General features: G+C 36.5%; 6 protein-coding genes across 11 annotated transcripts; 2 read left to right on the top strand and 4 right to left on the bottom strand.

Annotated features, from left to right (window-relative positions):
• Nucleotides 1-2217: 2217 nt before the first annotated feature.
• LOC124404362 (telomere length and silencing protein 1 homolog) lies at nucleotides 2218-3881 on the bottom strand. Of its 2 annotated transcripts, none has more exons than XM_046878444.1 (6): nucleotides 3696-3881; nucleotides 3444-3549; nucleotides 3216-3364; nucleotides 2915-3133; nucleotides 2700-2833; nucleotides 2218-2459 (listed from the first exon to the last, which is right to left on the bottom strand). In XM_046878444.1, exons 1-6 carry the CDS (start codon nucleotides 3812-3814, stop codon nucleotides 2293-2295), a joined length of 894 nt encoding a protein of 297 aa, XP_046734400.1. In that variant the 5' UTR covers nucleotides 3815-3881; the 3' UTR covers nucleotides 2218-2292. The 2 variants fall into 2 exon arrangements, with proteins under 2 accessions (XP_046734400.1, XP_046734402.1); XM_046878446.1 differs by having other exon boundaries at nucleotides 3701-3872.
• A 647-nt stretch (nucleotides 3882-4528) lies between these two features.
• LOC124404371 (YEATS domain-containing protein 4) lies at nucleotides 4529-5800 on the top strand. Of its 2 annotated transcripts, none has more exons than XM_046878457.1 (4): nucleotides 4529-4688; nucleotides 4845-5126; nucleotides 5353-5431; nucleotides 5507-5800. In XM_046878457.1, exons 1-4 carry the CDS (start codon nucleotides 4641-4643, stop codon nucleotides 5677-5679), a joined length of 582 nt encoding a protein of 193 aa, XP_046734413.1. In that variant the 5' UTR covers nucleotides 4529-4640; the 3' UTR covers nucleotides 5680-5800. The 2 variants fall into 2 exon arrangements, with proteins under 2 accessions (XP_046734413.1, XP_046734412.1); XM_046878456.1 differs by having other exon boundaries at nucleotides 5251-5431.
• A 163-nt stretch (nucleotides 5801-5963) lies between these two features.
• LOC124404646 (testis-specific serine/threonine-protein kinase 3-like) lies at nucleotides 5964-7184 on the bottom strand. Its single transcript, XM_046878980.1, has 4 exons — nucleotides 6996-7184; nucleotides 6502-6904; nucleotides 6156-6428; nucleotides 5964-6067 (listed from the first exon to the last, which is right to left on the bottom strand). Exons 1-4 carry the CDS (start codon nucleotides 7182-7184, stop codon nucleotides 5964-5966), a joined length of 969 nt encoding a protein of 322 aa, XP_046734936.1.
• A 68-nt stretch (nucleotides 7185-7252) lies between these two features.
• Nucleotides 7253-10284, bottom strand: LOC124404370. 2 transcript variants are annotated; one of them, XR_006928998.1, is made up of 3 exons: nucleotides 9865-10284; nucleotides 9077-9780; nucleotides 7253-7914 (listed from the first exon to the last, which is right to left on the bottom strand). XR_006928998.1 is itself a non-coding variant. In XM_046878455.1 (2 exons), exons 1-2 carry the CDS (start codon nucleotides 9946-9948, stop codon nucleotides 9160-9162), a joined length of 705 nt encoding a protein of 234 aa, XP_046734411.1. In that variant the 5' UTR covers nucleotides 9949-10284; the 3' UTR covers nucleotides 7253-9159. The 2 variants fall into 2 exon arrangements, 1 of the variants encoding a protein (XP_046734411.1); XM_046878455.1 differs by having other exon boundaries at nucleotides 7253-9780.
• A 213-nt stretch (nucleotides 10285-10497) lies between these two features.
• On the top strand, nucleotides 10498-14422 carry LOC124404332 (ATP-binding cassette sub-family F member 3). 2 transcript variants are annotated; one of them, XM_046878382.1, is made up of 9 exons: nucleotides 10498-10706; nucleotides 10792-10897; nucleotides 11208-11403; nucleotides 11562-11902; nucleotides 12208-12697; nucleotides 12777-13000; nucleotides 13106-13473; nucleotides 13563-13783; nucleotides 13869-14422. In XM_046878382.1, exons 1-9 carry the CDS (start codon nucleotides 10634-10636, stop codon nucleotides 14022-14024), a joined length of 2175 nt encoding a protein of 724 aa, XP_046734338.1. In that variant the 5' UTR covers nucleotides 10498-10633; the 3' UTR covers nucleotides 14025-14422. The 2 variants fall into 2 exon arrangements, with proteins under 2 accessions (XP_046734338.1, XP_046734339.1); XM_046878383.1 differs by lacking the exon at nucleotides 10498-10706 and having other exon boundaries at nucleotides 10792-10892.
• Nucleotides 14397-19113, bottom strand: LOC124404354 (formin-like protein 3). 2 transcript variants are annotated; one of them, XM_046878431.1, is made up of 5 exons: nucleotides 18971-19113; nucleotides 18501-18681; nucleotides 17867-18177; nucleotides 17087-17717; nucleotides 14397-15248 (listed from the first exon to the last, which is right to left on the bottom strand). In XM_046878431.1, the coding sequence occupies exons 2-5, from the start codon at nucleotides 18658-18660 to the stop codon at nucleotides 15136-15138; spliced, it is 1215 nt and encodes a 404-aa protein (XP_046734387.1). In that variant the 5' UTR covers nucleotides 18661-18681; nucleotides 18971-19113; the 3' UTR covers nucleotides 14397-15135. The 2 variants fall into 2 exon arrangements, with proteins under 2 accessions (XP_046734387.1, XP_046734386.1); XM_046878430.1 differs by having other exon boundaries at nucleotides 14397-15251; nucleotides 18971-19110.
• Between the last annotated feature and the right edge of the window lie 1335 nt (nucleotides 19114-20448).

The following is a 20448-nucleotide window of genomic DNA, read 5'->3' as shown; positions in this document are numbered from 1 at the left end:
ATCGAGAAAGGGATTCCCATTACCCGGTGACGGTGCGGCGGGGGAAGACAGCATAGCGAAAGAGGCGCGCAAGCGGGGTTAAATGAGGGTTGCCATGGGAAACGCGACGGTGTGGGACGTACGGCCGGAGGACGGAGGGCTGGGGGCGGGACCAACAGGAAACCTTCGGCCGGGAAATTCGCGGCGTCGCCGAAACTCCGGCGGAGGCGGCGGAGGTGCCTCAACGGCGGCTAATCGATTCCGCTACCAATCAGAGCCTCGCTGCCGCGGCGCGTTCCCTCTGCCTCCATTCCATTTCCCCTCATTTGGCCACCCCCGGCGAGTCCTCCACCTCCTCTGTCTCTGCCACGGTATCCATCCTGCGTCTGTGTACCTACCTACGTCTGCGCTATTTTATTTTTTATTTTTATCTTTTTCTTTTTTCTTCCTTTTTTTCACTCGGCTTGCTTTACGTTCTTCTGCAACCCTTCGCTTTCCTATCATCCCTCACTTATATATACTAAATTCGTTTTCCACCAAGCGCAGCAACGTGTATAAGGCGAGACCTCAGACCCACCTCCACGATCCCATGCATCGTATAAATACTTTGGTGGGTACACAAAAAATTAGCCCTGCTATATATCACTACATTTAGTGAAAACCTGCATTTGCCGGCTGAGATTTCACGACTGCGTGAATGTGTAGTTTTCTTTTCTTTCTGTTTTTTTTTTTTTTTTTTTTTTTTTCTTTTAATTATTATTATTCTTATTCGACTCTTCCTTTTATTACTTGTCTTTTTTTTTACGCTTTTTTAACCGTTGTATCGAATTTTTATAGCAAATTCCTTCACTTTGAAATGGTAGACTGTATATAGACGCTCTGATGAATACTAACTCGTTATGCTCTTTGACCGTTTAAAGTACAGGGTAGGTTTTTACTCATCATGTACGATATATGTCTTCAATTTTTGCTCCTAATGTCGTATATATTTGTTTGAACATTGTGGAAGCAAAATAATTTTTTAATCCCAAAATCATTACAGGTTGATCAGTTTTCTAGCCGAACATATCGAAATGAATCCTAGCCGGTGGCGGTAAGTAGTGAATTCAGCGTTTAGTCAGACGGAGAGGAGAATTACGACACGGACAAAGTAAAATCGATAGGAAAGAATTTTAAGCCTGTATTTAGCGATATCGATATTTAAAATACCTAAAGATTGAACCGCAATGTCAATGTAAATCTTTCACACGTTACAACTTTGTTGAAATGATAGTTTTTCAGGTCTTCTCTTCATCACCAGTAAAATCCTGCTATACGATCGCTACTTCTGTCTCAGGACTTGAAAGGCGTGTCAGATTTAAAAACACATTTATCATGATATTTACCTATTGTATATTGATTGTCATAATCAATTGTTAGTTCCGTTACGTTAACAACTCAATTTTTCAGAATCCTATGTGCAAATTTTGAAAAATAATGTTATTGCGCTTAACTCAATCGTTCAAAGTCTAATATGTACTCCAGAAGAAACTCCTTTACAGTTAAGCAAAAATTTTTATCTTAAGAAAAACGTGATTCGAAATTATCTTGCCGTATGATACCCACCGACTAGTGGTGGCCACTAAGCTAAAAATCATCGATGCATCGATTAATCGAGTCCATAAGAATAACCGAACACTGTTTGATTAAATCGGTAAAAATTAATCGATCAATCGATTATTTCGTTGTTTTTTTAAACAGGGCATTGGAAATAAAAATTTTATGAATTACATAGATATTTTTTTAATACTTCATAGTGTCGTTGTACATATTTATCAATTCCAGGTAAAAACATTGATTTTTCTTTTACTAATTATATCAAATAGGTAGTAAGTAAGTAAGACAATGATATAAATTGATACTTTAATACCATAAATTGATATTGTGTTACGTCGTTTGTGGAAGTAAAAAACAGAAATCGATTCTGAGAAGTGATCGAGTCGGTCGATTACTCGAATTTGAAAAATAATCGATTATACTCGATTGATCGGTAAAAAAATAATCGATTCAATCGAAAATCGATTTTTTTCGTCATTCCGGGCACTTCGAGCACTTGGAATCTTATTATTATCACCGATCGTCTCACACGTGAATAACTTATTTGCAATGGTAAAAAATTGACAGATCGCCTGCGGTTTTGTTTTCTGACGTATGATATGGATGAGTTTTCTTGACAGGAATGAAATGCAAAATATTATTATAATATATATTTATCCTGGATTTAAATCCAAATGTACAGCAAATACATTACACCTAGTGTTGTTTAGTAAAAGTTTAAAATCTTCGAAATTGTTTCTTAAACCGTTCGTAATGATAATCGTCCGTCGCCTTTTCTCCATTATCTTTCCGCTTTCCATTAGCATCGTCTTTCCGAGCTGCGAGTCTCTTTCTTTCCTCAGCGTCTCGCTTTCCCTTCTGTACATCCGAGTCTTCGATATTGACTGTAAAATTGTTTGAAAGAAAAATTACTGTTTATTTTACATCTCATTAAAAATGTATGATAGAAATCATATTTTTATGCGACAGGCACAAAATTTCACAGATACACGGAATATGCGATGATTCTACTAGTCGTTACTCAAATTCTTTGGAACCTGCATTCATTGATTGCGGTTCAAATCAAATTTGCATAATTCGACTGTTCAGTGAAAGTATGTGTTCTAAATTTTGAAAGTATTTACATCTATTGTGTTGAACGAAATTAACAGCCATGTTTGTGGGAACGAATTGAGAAGGTCCATCCTTTTTCCTGTGTCTTTCCCAGAGCAGTTTAAGTTTGGCTTCTTCGGTAGCTTCTATATTCCGTATCTTGGCTCTGAAATACATTATTTTAGTGATACGACAAAGTATGCCAGAGAGAAATACCTAGAACTGTTCACAAGGCGATTGTACTCACTCTATCCCTAAATCAACTTCTGGTATACCAGAAAGCATTTGATTGGAAAGCATTTCCTCGCTTCTGTTAGCTGAACTTTGTCGCAAGTGTTCAGGTACAGCTTGTAGAGCTGCTTCTTCCGGTGAGCAATAACTACCTCCGTCTCCATCACCATGGGCATCGCTTGTGCTGGGATTTTTATTTTTACGCTTCGACAACTGTTCCTCAATGTATTTCATCCTGAATTCAGTTAAAAGTCATTCGTTGAAAATTTTTAAACAATAACACCAATTGTACTCGAAAGAGATCTAGATTCACGCACATTTCTTCATCTTCATCTCGCTTATTTGTTTCAGCACTAAACTGCGTGCCGATTCCAGTATCATATGCATCGTCCGGCTGCTTAAGCTTCGTATTTTTCAGTGCTGCCATATTCACCATTCCTCCATTTTTAACGTTGAAAGGATCAGACTGAAGTATGAATTCGAGTTCAAAAAAGGTATGCATTGTCATGTCTGACTTATTCATTGAAATCAATCAGTCAACCTACCGTCAAATCTGCAGTCACTTTTTCGCCAAGCGCCAGTCCAGCGATATTAACACCATGGGGTCGTTGGCGGAGTTTTTGAATAGTTTTCATCTCATCTAATCGATCTCTGTAAATTTTAAAGCTTAGCATTAACGTGGTTATTTAATTTCTTGCATGTGATCAAACAACAGAACGTTGTTATTAAATAATTTCGAATTGATTTTGTATGTCCTCCTTAACATCCAGATCCAAAATATGAAAACGAATTCGTACCTGACCGTCTCTCTTTCACCATCAGAATCATCATCAGAAGATCCAGTTCGTTTCCTTAACGATTTAACTTTTTTCTTCTTAAATTGTATCTTGCTAGTCGACTCCTCAGTACTTGACATTGTTTCTCCAGTCGTTTTTCCTTAAACCAAACTAATTATCGTATTAAATCGTTGTAGCTTCTTGTTTATGAGAAGGAATTTATTCAATGCAATCTATAATTGCTGTACTTTTGCCTTTTCAACACAATAACATAACCATTTATCAATGCGTCAATTTAGTGCTTCGTATTTTTTGGTTGTGTTATTTTTGTCTTCACTGTAACGTAGGTTCATCGAACTAATTTTTCTACGGCAAAAGGATGTCGGTAATCGTTCTACACTTACCTTAAGAGCATGTTACACACTACCATAGGTAGCTTCGCAAGTATACGGAGAGTGTGGCGGAGGAGTGAGAGAGAGAAAGGTATATACCCGTTTATAATCTGTCTCTCTTACCGTACACCTGATTGGTCGATGCGTTTCGTCTCAGCCAATCAAATGCAGAGTGAGAGAGACAGAACATTCCGAGTATATATGCCGATCTCTCATCACTTCGGCAACAGTTTTCGCGATGTGACAGCAGGGGTGGGTACCTCCGGACCAGTAGATAATGCAGAGCGCATTTACCACAAGGAACAAATTCCTTGTATCGAAGAAACACGCCTGACACAACGGGTAGCGGCAATTCTGTGTAACTGCAGGCCGCGTTCTGCGCATTCGCCCACAAATGCGTATTACGAGTATGCGCACAATCAGAATTCAGAACTGTCTGAACAGTGAACAGTGGAGTTTGAACTGTCAAACATTGAAGAATGCAAGGAATAAAAACTACTCCGTAAACGCAGATTTTTCACTAAATAATTATAATCCGACTACTTATTAATTATGATAATAACTGCTTCAAATTATGGCAACAGCTAGTGAATTTGGACCAGATTCAGGTGGAAGAGTGAAGGTAGGAATCTGCCTTTATAACCTACAAATTTCATCACAGATGTGACAGATCAACAATACATTGTGTGGTATAGGATAGTGCAACGCGCATTCAAATTTGTGTCGTGATCTAAGGTTTGCACTGTAACTTAGCTATGATATCTGCTTTTCTCTACAGGGTCTCACCATCGTGAAACCCATCGTTTATGGAAATGTGGCTCGATATTTTGGCAAAAAGCGAGAGGAGGACGGTCACACGCATCAGTGGACTGTTTACGTTAAGCCGTACAATAATGAGGATATGTCGACATATGTGAAAAAAGTTCATTTCAAACTACACGAAAGTTATAATAATCCAAACAGAATCGTCACCAAGCCACCTTACGAATTGACTGAGACAGGATGGGGAGAATTCGAAATCGTCATTAAGATCTACTTCCACGACCCAAACGAGAGGCCGGTATGCCTATCATAGATATCTAATTTTAAAAATTTTGAAAATGATGAATTCTGTACTTTGTTTGAAACACTGTTGGCCTTGTGTCTTCCGTTGTAATAGTCCGTATACCTTACGTTTATTGCAGGTGACTATTTATCATATATTAAAGCTATTCCAATCAACACCAGAAATACAGTTAGGGAAAAAGAGTTTAGTCTCTGAATTTTACGAAGAAATAGTCTTTCAAGATCCAACAGCTTTAATGCAACATTTGCTAAGTTCTTCCAGGCCTATGACACTTGGTGTGTGGCGCCATGATAATGATTGTGAGTGTAATTATTACAAGAATAATTTTTTTATAATCATGTGTATTTGTAATGTAATGACTATTCAATTTGTAGTTGAAGCCAAAAAACAGTCGACCCTTCAAGAGATTATGGAGGCAAAAAATAAAATCAGGGGAGAAGTAACAGAGCTTAAAGAAAAATTAACCTTGGCAAAAGAAACTATCGCCAAGTTCAAGGAAGAGATTGCTAAAATATCCAAAACAAATGGAGGTTTAAGTATTAGTTGATGTTGACAGTTATTTTAATTATAAGATTGAATAACAATAGTTTTGTAATTGTACTGTAACTAAACTAATTGACAAACTCTTCTGTTATTTTAAAAATCGTTTAGTACTTTCTTGTATAACAGCATAAATAAGGGTATAAAATAATATTTACAAAAAATGTACCTAAAAGAATAAAAACTTAATCAACGCCACATTGAAGTGCGATTGATTGATAGAAAAGGTAACTAAATTTCATAAATTTACAAAAGTAACTGCCTACTTGGATATTGAATTAATGGCTCTATTTACAGAATCACGTAATACAGTGTTGGAAGGGTGACGCAACCAGGTTGATCTTGCCACTTGTCTGATAGTTGCACGTCGTGTAACATCTGGTTCCAAGAGATGCCTATTGAAATAAGAAACTACTTTAATTTAGCTAATGAGATAATTAGATCTTGAAATTAACAATAAAATGACTCACGAAATTAATTTACAGACTGCTGAGCCAACTTGAATTTTCTCATTAAATTTGATCAGTCTATTTGTCTGCGCTCGAATCATGCTCGGCATATGTGCATCGTCAAATGGCATTGACGCAGTCAACATAATGAACAAAATGCAACCAAGCGACCAAGAATCGTACATCTTTGGATTGTACATTGTTCCTTGTAAAATTTCTGGTGCGGCATAAGCTGCACTACCACAGAAAGTGTCTGATAAAATTCTGTGTCCTTTATCGTCGTGACACCATCTGGCAAATCCGAAGTCTATAAACGCATTTAGCAATTAAATGCTATCAACAATTGACTAATACTAAGATTAGAGTTAATATCGAATTACCAGCAATTTTCACATGATCCTTTGTGGTCAACAAGACATTTTCACATTTCAAATCCCTGTGAGCAATATCCAGCGAATGTAAATGTTGAACCGCGGACACTATCTGTCTGAAGAAATGTCTTGCCCTAGATTCAGTCAGAGCACCTTTTGCCCGAATATAATCCAAGAGATCACCTCTCTCGCAGAAGTCCATGAAAATGTAAACATGACGTGGTGTGCTCAGGACATTCAATACTGTAACTATGTTTGGATGCCTTAATCCTTGCACCATCGACAATTCGCGTGGTAAGAATTTGGTGACAAATTCATTGGATGCTTTATACTTGTCGATGATCTTGCAGGCAATCTTTTGAATGTGATTTTTTCTGGCCCGTTGATATACTATCTTGAAAATCCAAAAGTGCTACTTTTTTTCAAGACTCAATAGTTTATATATGTTTTTATGTACATACGTGACGGAACGCAGATTCCGATTTTTGTTACAACGTACATACTTTGACTTTGCAGTAGGAACCTTCTCCTATAGTCTTTCCAAATCTGTAACCCTGATCTTGTAGATGTAGGTCAATAGAATTAGAACTAATGTCTTTAAGTCTGGGAGATTCTACTTGGGAACTCGATGGCCGTAAAGACATTTTGGTAAGTAGCCCACTATTTGCCTTGCTCCTCATGCAGTGCAACATTATTGGTCACTGCTTACTGTTTATGGAAATAAATAATAATATCATTGAAGTGAAATGAATGTAAAGGATTTCGTTCAGAACATGTTTATTTAAAATCAGATCTGAATTATCAAATAACTTTCAGTATTTATTGTTCTACCTCACCTTGTTCGGACGCTATAATATGAATGTCGTGTCCCATGCAAGGCCACACTACTAAAATTTTTTTTTTACTGAAAGATGTCAATTGAGACAAAATCTTTGTCTGCTACAAGATGGTCATTCCATTACAAATTAGAGTAATTTCGTATTTCTTAATAAAAGTAATCAAAAGACTTTAACCAAAATTCATTGAAGAAGGTGCTCTTTACAAAAAATTACTTTCCATGATTAACAGTTGAATTGATTGACAGTATTACATGATGTTAGATAGCTTCATGCAACTCATTTTCTATTTTTAAAAAGCATATGTGGTAATCAAGATAAAAAGAAAATTGTTGATTTACATTAATGGATAAGGATACAATTGCAAGCCCAACGAGAAGCTTCTTATAGTATATACATAAATGAATTATATTTTATTTTGTTATAAAATTTACTGTCAATATAATAATCTCTATAAGTCTATTAGGTTTTTCTAAATTAAAAATTAAAATACTTGATGTAACTTAACTCGGAATTATTATTGTATATTATTCAATTAATTACAGCATAGGAACTGTCAAGATTCTCCATGATTTGTTGTTGCATCCTCAGGCATGATTTAAAAGATATATGTATATATATATATATTTAAATGATCTATTAATTTTCATGGTATTTTTATATGAACTTTTTAGCCAGCGTTCTAAATGCGAAGTAATATTGGTGATTGATTTATGCGTGAAAAATACATCCAATAGACAATGGTGGAATATGACCAACAAATGGATGAGAAGAATTATTTTTTCAATTAAAAATATATATATAATTCAACATTATGCAATGATTAATTTTACTCACTTGATTAAAAATTGATTACATTATATTTATAACGGATTGCAACATTTAAAACTAAATAGATTCTAAGGCAATAACAAAGATAGGATCAGTTATTTATTTTATACAAATATGATAAGAATAATGTTATTGCCTTTAATTCATATTTCCTGCTTTGAAGGAAAGAAATTGTATCTCACATTGATCAATATAGCTAATGCAATTTCTAATTCTAGGGTATTGGAATGGATAAATTATACCCAGTATTATGTGTTCACGTACAAGGGTACGTAAGTTTAACATCAAGACTTGTGTGTGGAATACCATATCGTTCCGAGTATAAGCCGATCCCTTATACAAGACAACCCTCAATTCTGAGATAATATTTCGGGGTGTTCTTCTTATTTAACCATGTATAAGACAAGAACAATTTTGGCAGGTGCTATCAACGACAATAAACCTCTGCGAACATTCGGAAAAATACGGTATATAATATTGGGAAGTTTGTTTCTTCCTATTTATTTTCGTACTAGCGATATAAAAAAATAAAACCAAATATCGATCTAAACTATGAACTATAAAATCTATATCGTATTACTATAAAACTTTGTTTTACAATTCAGAGTCATATCGTTGCTGGAAAATATCTCTTAGAGATATCTAAATAATTTGATAGTGAATTAGTGTGACAAGAAAAAAAATGAATTCCAAGTTGTTAGCTAAAAATTGTTTAAATAATTATCGTTAACAAAGTGAGGAAAAAAGCTGATAATCCTGTACTGGGAATAGCATGATAGGATTGATTGATGTGAATGATATGATTACAGAACATGCATTAGCAACTATTAATACAAGTGTTGTCTTCAATTAAAATCGAAAAGTTATGAAAAGGTAGTCAGTGATTGCACGCAGCTAACGTAAAGTACCGTATGTACCCAGCCGTTTGCCAATATAGATGTAAAATAGAGAAAAACGAGTACAATAGAAGCAACACGATAATTGTTAATTCAAACTGATGTCAACCATAGTCTACGCTGAGTGCACTGAGTCCTTTCTTCTTTATTGCTTCGGCGACTGCTCGTTCAAGAAAATCCTGCTGCTGATTATTCTCATCTCCTTTGTCACCGACCCAGCAAGCATTTTCCTCGTCCTGCTTTAAACTTCCGCATGTTTCATCGGCAGAAGCAGCGGATCCGGCCAAGTTGTCTGCTTTGTTTTTTTGCTCACTGCTCAAAGGACACGTGCATCGACCTTGCTCAATTACTCCGTCCTCCCGAACCCAATATTCATTTACCGGGTTATTGCGACGGGCAGGAGGATCTGCACTGGGGACATAATTTACGGTCGGTTGTACCAACCCATGATTTTGAATGGCCATCGCGACTGCCCGGTCCTCCATATCATCGGTTCGTGGATTGAGGCGAGGATACATCTCGTTGAACGGTAGAGAGATTACATAGTTTTCTAGCACGCGGTTTATCGTGTTGTCTACAAAACCTTTTGCCACTTGTCTTGCCTGCCATTTCTTGAGACGTTCTCTGGCTCGTGTTTCAATCTCATTGTTTTCCTCTTCCTCGTAATTCTCCTCTCTGCTTGCATTTCCTGCAACAATCTCTTCAGTTTCTATCTCTTGTTGATCCTGAGGAAAATAATTACGAATGAACAACACGTGCTTGAAAAATTGTGCTTCGAGTTAATTGTTTACAGGCATTTTTATACTTACCATTTGTACACGATCTTTATCTCCGATACGCAGTCGTTTAGTGGGCCGTTCATCGGTGTCCGACTCCTCGGCGTCTGTTGCCATTATTTGTTTACATATAGTCGGATAGAAGAGTGTTGAGACAATAGTCAAAGATGCACGCCAGTTTATAAGAAAACAAAACAGTGGGTACTTTGTAACCGAATAATATTGACCAAGCCCTAGAAAGTTGGAAAAAAAGCAAACTTTCACAGACGTCGACACATTATTTTAACGCGCATTATCATTCTCTTGTTGAAACGCGAATCCTGAGTCCCACCACTTCACATCACTTCATAGAAACAAGTACATAATTAAGAGTAATTAAAAACGTACGCGGTACCGACAGATTGCTGTATTATTGATATACACGCCGAACGAACGGAACACGGGAATTGGGAAGCCCACTACCACTTTTTGACAGTTCTAAAATGGCGAATCTGGTCATACGATTAATTTATAAATGATACAATCAAGAAAGTATGTTTCTGTTGTACGGTCAAGGAATTACGGTATGAAAAAAAATTATTTCATGCGTAAACGCTTGGCGGAATTTATTCTAAATAGAAATCAATATTCTTTAACAGTAGTTTGATACGCGGGGCTATATTTCTTCAGTCCCAAAATTCAAAATGGCGTGAACATGTGTTCGTGAGTTTGATGGTGCTACAGTTTTGTCGGTTTTTTGATATAACGTTAGAGTTAAATAATTTATTAAGATATCGTGAGGCAGAAATATAAACCGATCACCATGGCCGCTTGTGGCGATTATATCAGGACTGAATTTCCCTCTATAGATGACGATTTGTATCAGTATGTCGAAGGTACGGTTTACCAAGTTAACCTAGAACCGATTTTATATCGTCTCGGCAAACGGCACATTCATATAAATACGCTGAAATTTTTCAGGCATTCTCGACAGTTCTCGAGATGACTTCGAGGATGGCGACGAGGTTTACGAAGCTATTGGTGAGGTTTTGCACGAGGTAGCTGATAAGCCTGAGAAAGAGGTTAGGTCGGTAAAATATTCCGTTAAGCTCGGTGCAAACCACGTCAAACTGTGGGTGATCTTTGAATTTTATCGTCAGTGATTTCCCATTTTTATCTGAAAATTTCAACGTTAAATGCATATTGAAAATTCCAGATTGGGGTCAAATTTTTTGACACCAATTACTACTACATAAAAATGTCATCCTGACAAAAAAAAAAAAACTGTGGTCTTTGCCAATTTAGTTGTCAGAGTATCTGTGATAAGGTTTACATCGCTGACAGTAAAATTTGAAATGAACCCTGAAGACAAAATCATAATCTGGATCATCTTGCAGAAAAATATGCAGGAGACTATTGGCAATGTTAAAAGGGACGTCAGATGGGGAATTACATGCTGGAAATGACAAACGTAACAATGGCGTGAACAAAGTATTAAATGCTCCAGTTAATTTGGGAGCAATGGCCGCAACCCTTGAGGATCAAGTTGAAGATATCAAAAGTATTTGGGTTACAACCAGGGATGATGGATCGGTAATTTTTTAAAATCACACTCAACTGTTAATGAATTTGTAAAAAAAAAAGAAAATCTTGCATGTATTCTAATGATTTTGAATGGATCTATAAATTCTTGCCAGCACATTTTTTATAAATTTATACTGAGTCAGGACCTATTCAAACTCATGTTTTAGAAAGTAGATGCTAAAAAGTTGGAAAAGGCAGAAGCGAAACTGCAACAAAAACTTGAGAAACGAGTTGGTGGTGATTCAGGATCTGTAAATCGAAATGTCAATGCGACGGTTGCATTGGAAACTGCCAGTGCTAGTCAAATGACCAGTAAGAAAGACAGTCGAATGGAGGGCAAAGGTGGAGTCAATAAAACACAGGATATCCGAATAGAGAACTTTGACGTGGCATATGGCGATCGAGTCCTGCTGCAAGGTGCTGATCTAACACTTGCATTTGGTAGGCGTTATGGTCTTGTTGGTAGAAATGGTCTCGGAAAAACAACTCTGCTTAGAATGATATCCAGGTAAAATAAAACAACCAGTGGTCCCTGATATTCTTGGAGTAACCTGAAATTCATAATTTCTTGACATAATAAGAAAACATTCACAAGATTTACTTGTCTGATTAAAATTTCTGGTACTCTGTCTGATTGATTACTTTTTGCAACGTACGAACTTCATTAGTTACTATGAAAACAAGCTGCAAGTGTTTACCGGTAAATCTTTTCTCATTCATTTTAGTGTCTTACGTTACTAAAATCCATAGGATCACTGTTTCATGTAAGTCAGAAAATACTTATCATCAATATATTTTCCCCGCTTTCCTCAGCAAACAATTACGGATTCCTTCACATGTACGGGTTCTTCATGTAGAGCAAGAGGTTGCGAGTGACGATACCTCGGCGCTACATTCCGTGTTAGAATGTGACCATGAGCGCAGTGAGTTGCTTAGCCGTGAAGCTGATCTCCAGTCAGCTTTGGATCAGGGTGGAGGTGATTCTATTGGTGAAGAGTTGGCACGTGTTTATGAAGCCATGAGGTTAGCAGAAGTAGATAAGGCTCCTGCGAAGGCAAGCGCCATTCTTTCAGGTCTCGGTTTCTCTGTCGAGAGGCAGGCATGGCCCACAAAATCTTTTTCTGGTGGATGGCGCATGCGCTTGGCCTTGGCTAGGGCGCTATTCTCAAGACCCGATCTTCTGCTCCTCGACGAACCTACCAACATGCTTGACATAAAAGCCATTCTCTGGCTTGAGAAGTATTTGCAATCCTGGCCCACGACTCTTTTGGTTGTTTCTCACGATCGAAACTTTTTGGACACAGTATGTATCAAAGGATTCAATGAACGAAATGTATCTTTATAATTATGCTAATGAATCTTTGTGATACCTTTGAATATAGGTACCGACAGATATCCTGTATCTAAAAGCACAAAAAATTGAAGCTTATAGAGGAAATTACGATCAATTTGCAAGGACAAAAGGCGAACGGGAACGAAATCAACAGAGAGAATTTGAGGCACAACAAGCCAAAAGAGCCCATGTACAAGAGTTCATTGATCGTTTTCGTTACAATGCTAATCGTGCATCCAGTGTTCAAAGCAAGATCAAGATGCTGGAGAAATTGTATGTTTTCTTCTAACAAAATCTTTGCTGTACACTTTTTGCTTATATTTTCGTTGCTTGTTTCTTAGTAGATCGGATATTAAATGAAGTTTCAAAAATTTTCAGACCTGAGTTGAAACCAATGGAGAAGGAGGGAGAAGTTACCCTTCGTTTCCCAGAAGTGGAAGCTCTCAGTCCTCCAATTCTCCAGCTGAACGAAGTTTCATTTCGATATGACAGCAGTGGAAACAACGCTGATTTCTTATTCACTGGTGTAAATCTCACAGCTACTTTGCAGTCGCGCATCTGTATAGTGGGAGAAAACGGAGCGGGAAAGACAACGCTTCTCAAAATAATTACTGGGAAATTGAGTCCGACACGCGGCACAGTACATCTTCATAGAAACTTGAAATTCGGATATTTCAGTCAACATCATGTGGACCAACTAGATATGCGTGTCTGTCCTGTTGAACTACTACAAAATCACTTCCCAGGTACATGTTACCCAATTTACGATTCTTGCCGGAAACCTGAGTTGTAAGATGTAAAGTGCAAGTTGACCAAAGAAATTATTTTTTTTCAGGGAAACCAATTGAAGAATACAGACGAATGTTGGGCAGTTTTGGAGTCAGTGGAGACTTGGCATTGCAAACGATAAACTCATTGTCTGGAGGTCAGAAATCAAGAGTGGCTCTGGCTCTTATGTGCGCAGCAATGCCAAATTTCTTGGTACTTGACGAACCCACGAATCATTTGGATATCGAGTCTATCGAAGCTCTTGGGAAAGCACTTGAGGTTTATCAAGTACGGTTGACAATCATTCATGAAAGTAAACTAAATTGCTTGTTCCATGCGTTTGAAGTTTAACAACATTTATCCAATTTTTCAGGGTGGCGTCATATTGGTATCGCACGACGAACGCCTTATCCGTATGGTATGTCACGAGCTATGGGTGTGCGGTGATGGTGGTGTGCGATGCATTGAAGGTGGCTTCGATGAGTACCGCAGAATTATAGAAAAAGAACTTGAGGCACAAAAGTCGTGATTGGTTGACGTTCTTTACGACCAATCACTCGTGCCAACCAAAAACCAATGCACTGTGCTTCATAGTGAACGCACTTTTCAATCTTCGTTTCCGTGGTTAATCTTTCTCATTGGTTGTTAAAACTATTTTTGATTGGCGATAAAATTAGCAGAATTACAGACAACAATTCTGCATAAAACCTGTGTAAAAGGCGACACTTGATAATGAAAATTTCATAAACGAATTCGAAGAGCATAATACATAGGTACTTGAGAGTCATGGGTTCATGACGTAGGTAAGACAAGCAATCAGTCACGTTTCATACTGAGTTTGGGGTAGGTTGGCTATCGACGAGAAATATATACAAACAAAATATATAAAAAAAAAAGTAAATTAAAAAAGTAAACTTATTATATTATCGTTGCTGTACATCTAATTTAATAAATCAATTATTGATCACTCTGCTAAAACAGTCCGTCTAATTTAACCGCCTTACCCAAGGGTTTTATAATTAAAGTATTGTAAGAAAATGTTCACAATTAAAAACAGGTAAAATATTCACATTGCACGGTTTAAACTAGAAATGAAATCAACTAGAGAATCAAAGTTAACAGATCATTGAATAATCATTTAGTATTACTAAGTTTTTTGAATTTTTAAAACTTTACTAATGAACATGAGCTCATTCAATGTAGTGCAGAATTAGTGACTAGACAACAGAGTGCATTAGTTTAGTAGTTTCTAATATTGTAGTTAATTTTTATTAAGTTGACTGAAACGTAAGTAACTGCGTTTTTTTTTTTTTTTTTTTTTGTTTAAATAAATAATTTCAACAGTACTAAAGTAGCTGATGAATTTGCGGAGGATATCAAGATAAGTTTTGACCATTTAGCATTGATATACGTATGATTCTAAAATTCGAAATTTCATTTAGCGCACTTACCTCTATCCCTCTATAATACAGACTCTAACTTAAAATGGTCTATTATTGATTAATACATTCCGTATCTTTGTAATGACCGTAACACAATATCATATTGGGAGATAAAAATGAAAAAAAAATGTACATAAAGATCTTACTGTCGACTGTTCGGTGAAATAGACGTATGGAAGACTAAATTTAGTGAAATATTTAACAGGCGGACGAAGCTGCATCGCGTGGCCACTGTCTTTCTCCATGAGTTGAATTAAGTTGAAGCATCGTGTTGGGGGTTGTTGGCGGTGGAGCAGGAGCCTGTTGTTTAGCTGCTGTAATATCCCGACATTGATTCATTGATTCATTCCTTAAATTTTGTTTCCTTGTCAATCACCAAAACGCCCATTACAGCTAAATACCCATCAAATTATTTACAACTGTATATGCAGCATGCAATTTTGAGTTAAATAAATGTGTGCTCTCTAAATACAGAACAGTCATTCGGTTAGGTGCTATATAATTGAATTAGTAAAGATTATTAACACAGTTATACATTTATCATTTTTTAAAGTATTAACTACAGCCCATTGAATGAAACCAATTTACCGTACGCACAAGTCAAGTTTTGAAATAAAACTTCGAATTCAATACATTTTGTATTAGAGAAATTATTAGTTGTGTTATATAAAATTATTTTGTTGAAATAAAGCTGCGTTCAATATTAACATCTGATTCCTCGATTACCTTGCAACACTTCGCGAGAAGAGAGAACACCTCGAAATGCATCGCAAGAAGAGAGATGCATCGCGTTTCGAGGTAATTGAGAAATCAGATATAAATACCGAACGCACTAAGTATATGAGTGAAAACTTGAATAATGGAAGTGTTAGTTGGATCAGATATGCGGCATGTTATGTTAATAATTAAAACGCACTAGTTATTTACAACTTAAAAGTAAACACTGCAGATCCACTACTTACTTGAAATCTTTCCTATAGAGATGTGAAATCAGACAATGATAGTGAAAATTGAAATAGTTATAGTACGGCTTCGTTTCCCATCTTCTTTCTTATCTACTGATACCGAATAATACTATATTACCATGCACATGAACGGAAATGTATAGAAAGAAAAATCAGTCAAATACTAAATTGTGATCACTGTAACTGTAAATATGAAGTATACGTAGTTTTGAAGAAGTTTGTCATCGTACAAGTTTTGCCTTGTTTGTAGTTTAATGTAACAAATATGAATCTGTATATTAAATAGAATTGTACGGCTTCATCTAATATGTATCATTGAAAGAATCAGTAACATAGATATATTGAACTGTGTAATACTAACAATAGTAATGGCAATACGAATCTACAAATATTATTGTTATTCCATTAGAACAGAACAGGTTTGCTTTTCTCTCATAAAATTATATCTTAATAGTTTCCAAATCCACAACGATTTGTGATGAAAGAGGTAAGGCACGTTTCAGTTTCTTTGTTTTTTTTTTCTTAATCTACTCATGGCTCTCGAAATATTCAGAACATTTTTTTGAGCACCCTTTTTTTCTTTTCTATAATTATCAAGACTATACATTGATCGTTTATTTACTAAAATAAACGTTAAATCTACCATATCTTCTGGCATCATTTTGCATAAATGTGTAGTACGATCGCTAGATGAAATGGTACAAATCATTGATTGTCCCTTGGTCGAAAAATTTCTGGTTTCGCTACTCTCATTAAGATCAGTGATTAAATAATGAATAGAAAATTCTGTCACGAACCATACGATTTTTGTGGACCATCCATATGGACAGTTGTATTACAAATGCAATACCACAAACACTCAATTTTGAATATTGCTATTTGTTTAGTTGAGAGAGTCTAAACACCAAAAGTAGTAAATAAAAATCGCCTGCGTTACCTGTCTGTGCAATAGCATGCAAAACGAAGAATAGAATACTAATGAATACGTATAAAGCTGGTAGCGTAAATTATATATACATATAAAGTGTTATACAAGCTCCAGTGATTAGTCAACAGCAGGGTATTATAATTCTGATAAGCAGCTAGACGTGAAAGGACAAGTCATGCATCAAACTCTGAAGAATGACGGCTAAGATTGAAGCCAAGGATAGACTGTGGACTGAAATTTCTGGGGCTGGTCTCACCGTTTCTGCTATTGTAGACTTTTGGGAATCCCTTGAAAGGTTCTGGAGGTGGAAATGTTGAGGCAGAATGAAACGTGTCGGCGAATCTTGTCTCAAAATCCAACCAGCTTGAAGATTGACCGTTACGCATCATCGAAGAACCTCTTGTGGGAGGCGTTGGTGGAGACGGAGGGGGTGGAGCATGTCTTTGATGCGAATTGCCAGATCGATGAACGGGTGGCGGCGGGGGAGGAGGCATGCTAGGTGCAGCTGTTATTCTAGAGGGAGGAGGTGGTGGCGGTCTAGTGACGGGTGGTCTTAAATGACGAGGAGTTGGCCTGGGAGGTGGAGGTGGATGTGGATCGTTCAAGCAATCTTGAGATTGATGAAGAGAAGACAAGGTTGGTGCAAGAACTGGAGGAGTCCGAGGCACTCGCATGCTTTGGGCTCTTGTTACGCCTCCGCTAGATGAATGAAGACTGCTTAGATTAATCTTTTTTGGAGGTGGAGACGGCTTCTGTGGAGCAGCAAATTGAGGCGGTGACGGTTTCTGTGGAGCCACAGATGAGGGTGGAGGGGGTTTTGGAACAAATGTTGGCTTTCCAAACCCTCGTGATTGCTCTGAATTCGTTAAAGCTGAGTCAGATACACTCTGTAATCGAAGGATTGATCAATTTTAATGCTTATTGATGAGAGTTTGTTGTTTGGGATAGGTCACTGGAAAATTGTTTGATCGACAAAAACTTTTCTGAATAAGAATTCCACCATCCAAACAACGAACCAAAAAGACATAGATTATACCTGGAGTATTTGGGGCTTCTGTGTAGCTGGTGGAGGAATGGGTGGCGGACCCCTTTTGGTATTTGTATTTGCATTATTACTGTGTGTAACATTGGAGCTAAAATTATCACGTTCTGTAACATTTCCTCGATCCGTAACGTTTCCTCGCAGGCCAGTCGGTTTCAGCTTTGGCATACCACCAGCGAATAATCCGCCAAGACCCATTGGACCAGTGTTACTATTATTATTAATACTACTGCCGTTAGAGCTGGAGTTATTATTATTTCCACCAACAGATGATGAAATACTAGAGGACTCGCCTCCAATTTTTCCTGAAAGTAAAATGACATCAAATTCTCCAAGAAAATAAATTGGATTTTGAAATATTATACATGATTGAAATAATAACAATTTGTGGATTCACGAGTGATATAATAACACGAAACAAGATGTGCCATATATTTGTACAGACATTCCAATGCGAGAGTTCTACTTGCTGCCAGATATACAAAGAGTATCCCAGGAAACGGACCTGAGGTGACTCAACGCCTTACATCAATTGTCATCAGTTTACCCTCGATTAGGTGTGATGGGCGATGGAATTAATGAGATTTTCTTTGAATGAATGAAAATCTGTGAGTAGCTTAGACGATACCTGCAATAGCTGGAGCACTTTTGTCGACGGTAACGGTTTTTTTTAATGGTTTGCCGGCTCGAATTGATTGTAAGAGCATATTTCTGCCTTGATCGCCACCAGAATCCGATGAGACTGGTAACTTCATCATTGGAGGTGGAGGAGGCGGCGGGCCTGACATCGTTGAATTTTGTAGAGTTAACTGAAAAAAATATGAACCTTTGTAATAAAGATTTGGAGCAATTGTTGACCGAGAGAAATATCAAGGGATCGTGATGCTGACGATCTTTTGAATACCGTATGAAGCAATGTGACAAGAGTGATGATTTAATTAGGGTTGGGTCATTTTCCCCCCTACAAGGATATTTAGGTTAGAAGCGACTGAGGTTCTATGTTTTGAATACCGTGCTTGTCGGGCGTAAATTTTTAACAGGTGAACTCGAGATGATATACTCAACCAAAGGGCAAATATATTATTGCTGGATAATTACCGTTAATTCAAATAATATTGAACCACTGCTCCGTCAAGTATGCATAACAAAATTATATGCTAGATAAAACAGCGATTTCTGACAGGCTACGTTGCATGTGTCATCGCTATCGGTAAGAAAGAGCAATCCAATTTGAATTCCATACACGGACTGACACTAGCCATTGACGCGAAACAGCAGCAGCAGATAGATTACGTATACATTTTTAACAAATAACACGATTATACTTCGCCCACATCGAATATTTTGATTGTTTAATCTATTCAATTATTCTATCCCACGTAGCGAATTGGATTTATTTTCTCTTGACGCAATGCAAAGTAAATTGTGAAACGCGTATGGGCGTATGTACATTTTTTTTTAAAGAGAATTTTCAGCGGGTACACGAAAATATAGGTACTAATATTGATAATTGGTTTATTAAGTACACCAAGTATATGTATATATAATTTATATATTTTTTTTGTATTAACGTTTTTACAAAAAATAATAACAATTTTATTAGTTGTTATTAGTGTAAAATGGATAAATACACGTAAGCAATGGACAATGCAATTTGCTTTAGTTATCCTTATATCGCAATACCTTACATAAAATGTCGCTGTATCCTTTGCTTCTTTGCAATAATGTCAAATAAGACGTGGATAGCGTTTCCAGTTTGTGCTCCACTGAACACTTTCAAATCGTCACTTAGAAATGTAGAAATCATTCAACTACATTGTCCGTGATTATTATATTAAAGAGACAGTTTTCGCTTGAAAGGCACTCACGTTTACACATTTCTTACGAAATACTTGTTTGCTTTACTTTCGACATTACAATAAAATGAAAATTCATAACAAATTGTATTTTGCTAAAAATAAAACCACTGTTTCTTTATACCTCTCTTTTCGGATTTGATAAATCACCGCGGAAAAATAACAGTGCGTGTATGTATACGTACATACATACTATACATAAACATGCACCATTGTTTGGGAAAAAATGGTAAGAATTATCGAAAGTAATACAAAATTTACTGTATTATACTCTAGTCTTGTTAGCCACAGTTGACTCTGTTGGTTTTTTTTTTCATCGTGGAATGAGATAAAGCCCAACATTTGTGTAGGTGAGAAATGGCACATTTACGGAATTATAACGTAATTGACATAGTAGATTTGTAGAAGAATATACTTCAATATTGTAATTAGTTTTTCTTTTATTCTTAGTGTGTCGATAAAAAAAAGTGTGTAATGTAGCTATAATATTAGGTATATTGGCTATATTACATCCGATATGTATTATTCTCTGTGTGCATACAATAAAATTATAGCATTCAAGTGATTGAAAGATAGACAAGTCAGTATCAGTCAGACCTGATACATGTATCACTAGTGTATTACTTATATTGGTAATACAATGAAATAAAAAGAAGCAATCGTCTATAATGTGAGAGAAGAAATTGCCTAATGGCATAAAAATAACAATTGCGAGGAAAT

Source organism: Diprion similis, chromosome 3 (genome assembly GCF_021155765.1).
Source record: "Diprion similis isolate iyDipSimi1 chromosome 3, iyDipSimi1.1, whole genome shotgun sequence".
In the NCBI taxonomy this organism is placed as follows: Eukaryota; Metazoa; Arthropoda; class Insecta; order Hymenoptera; family Diprionidae; genus Diprion; species Diprion similis.
The sequence above is the reverse complement of the archived record's forward strand: the minus strand, read 5'-3'. Positions and strand labels throughout refer to the sequence as shown.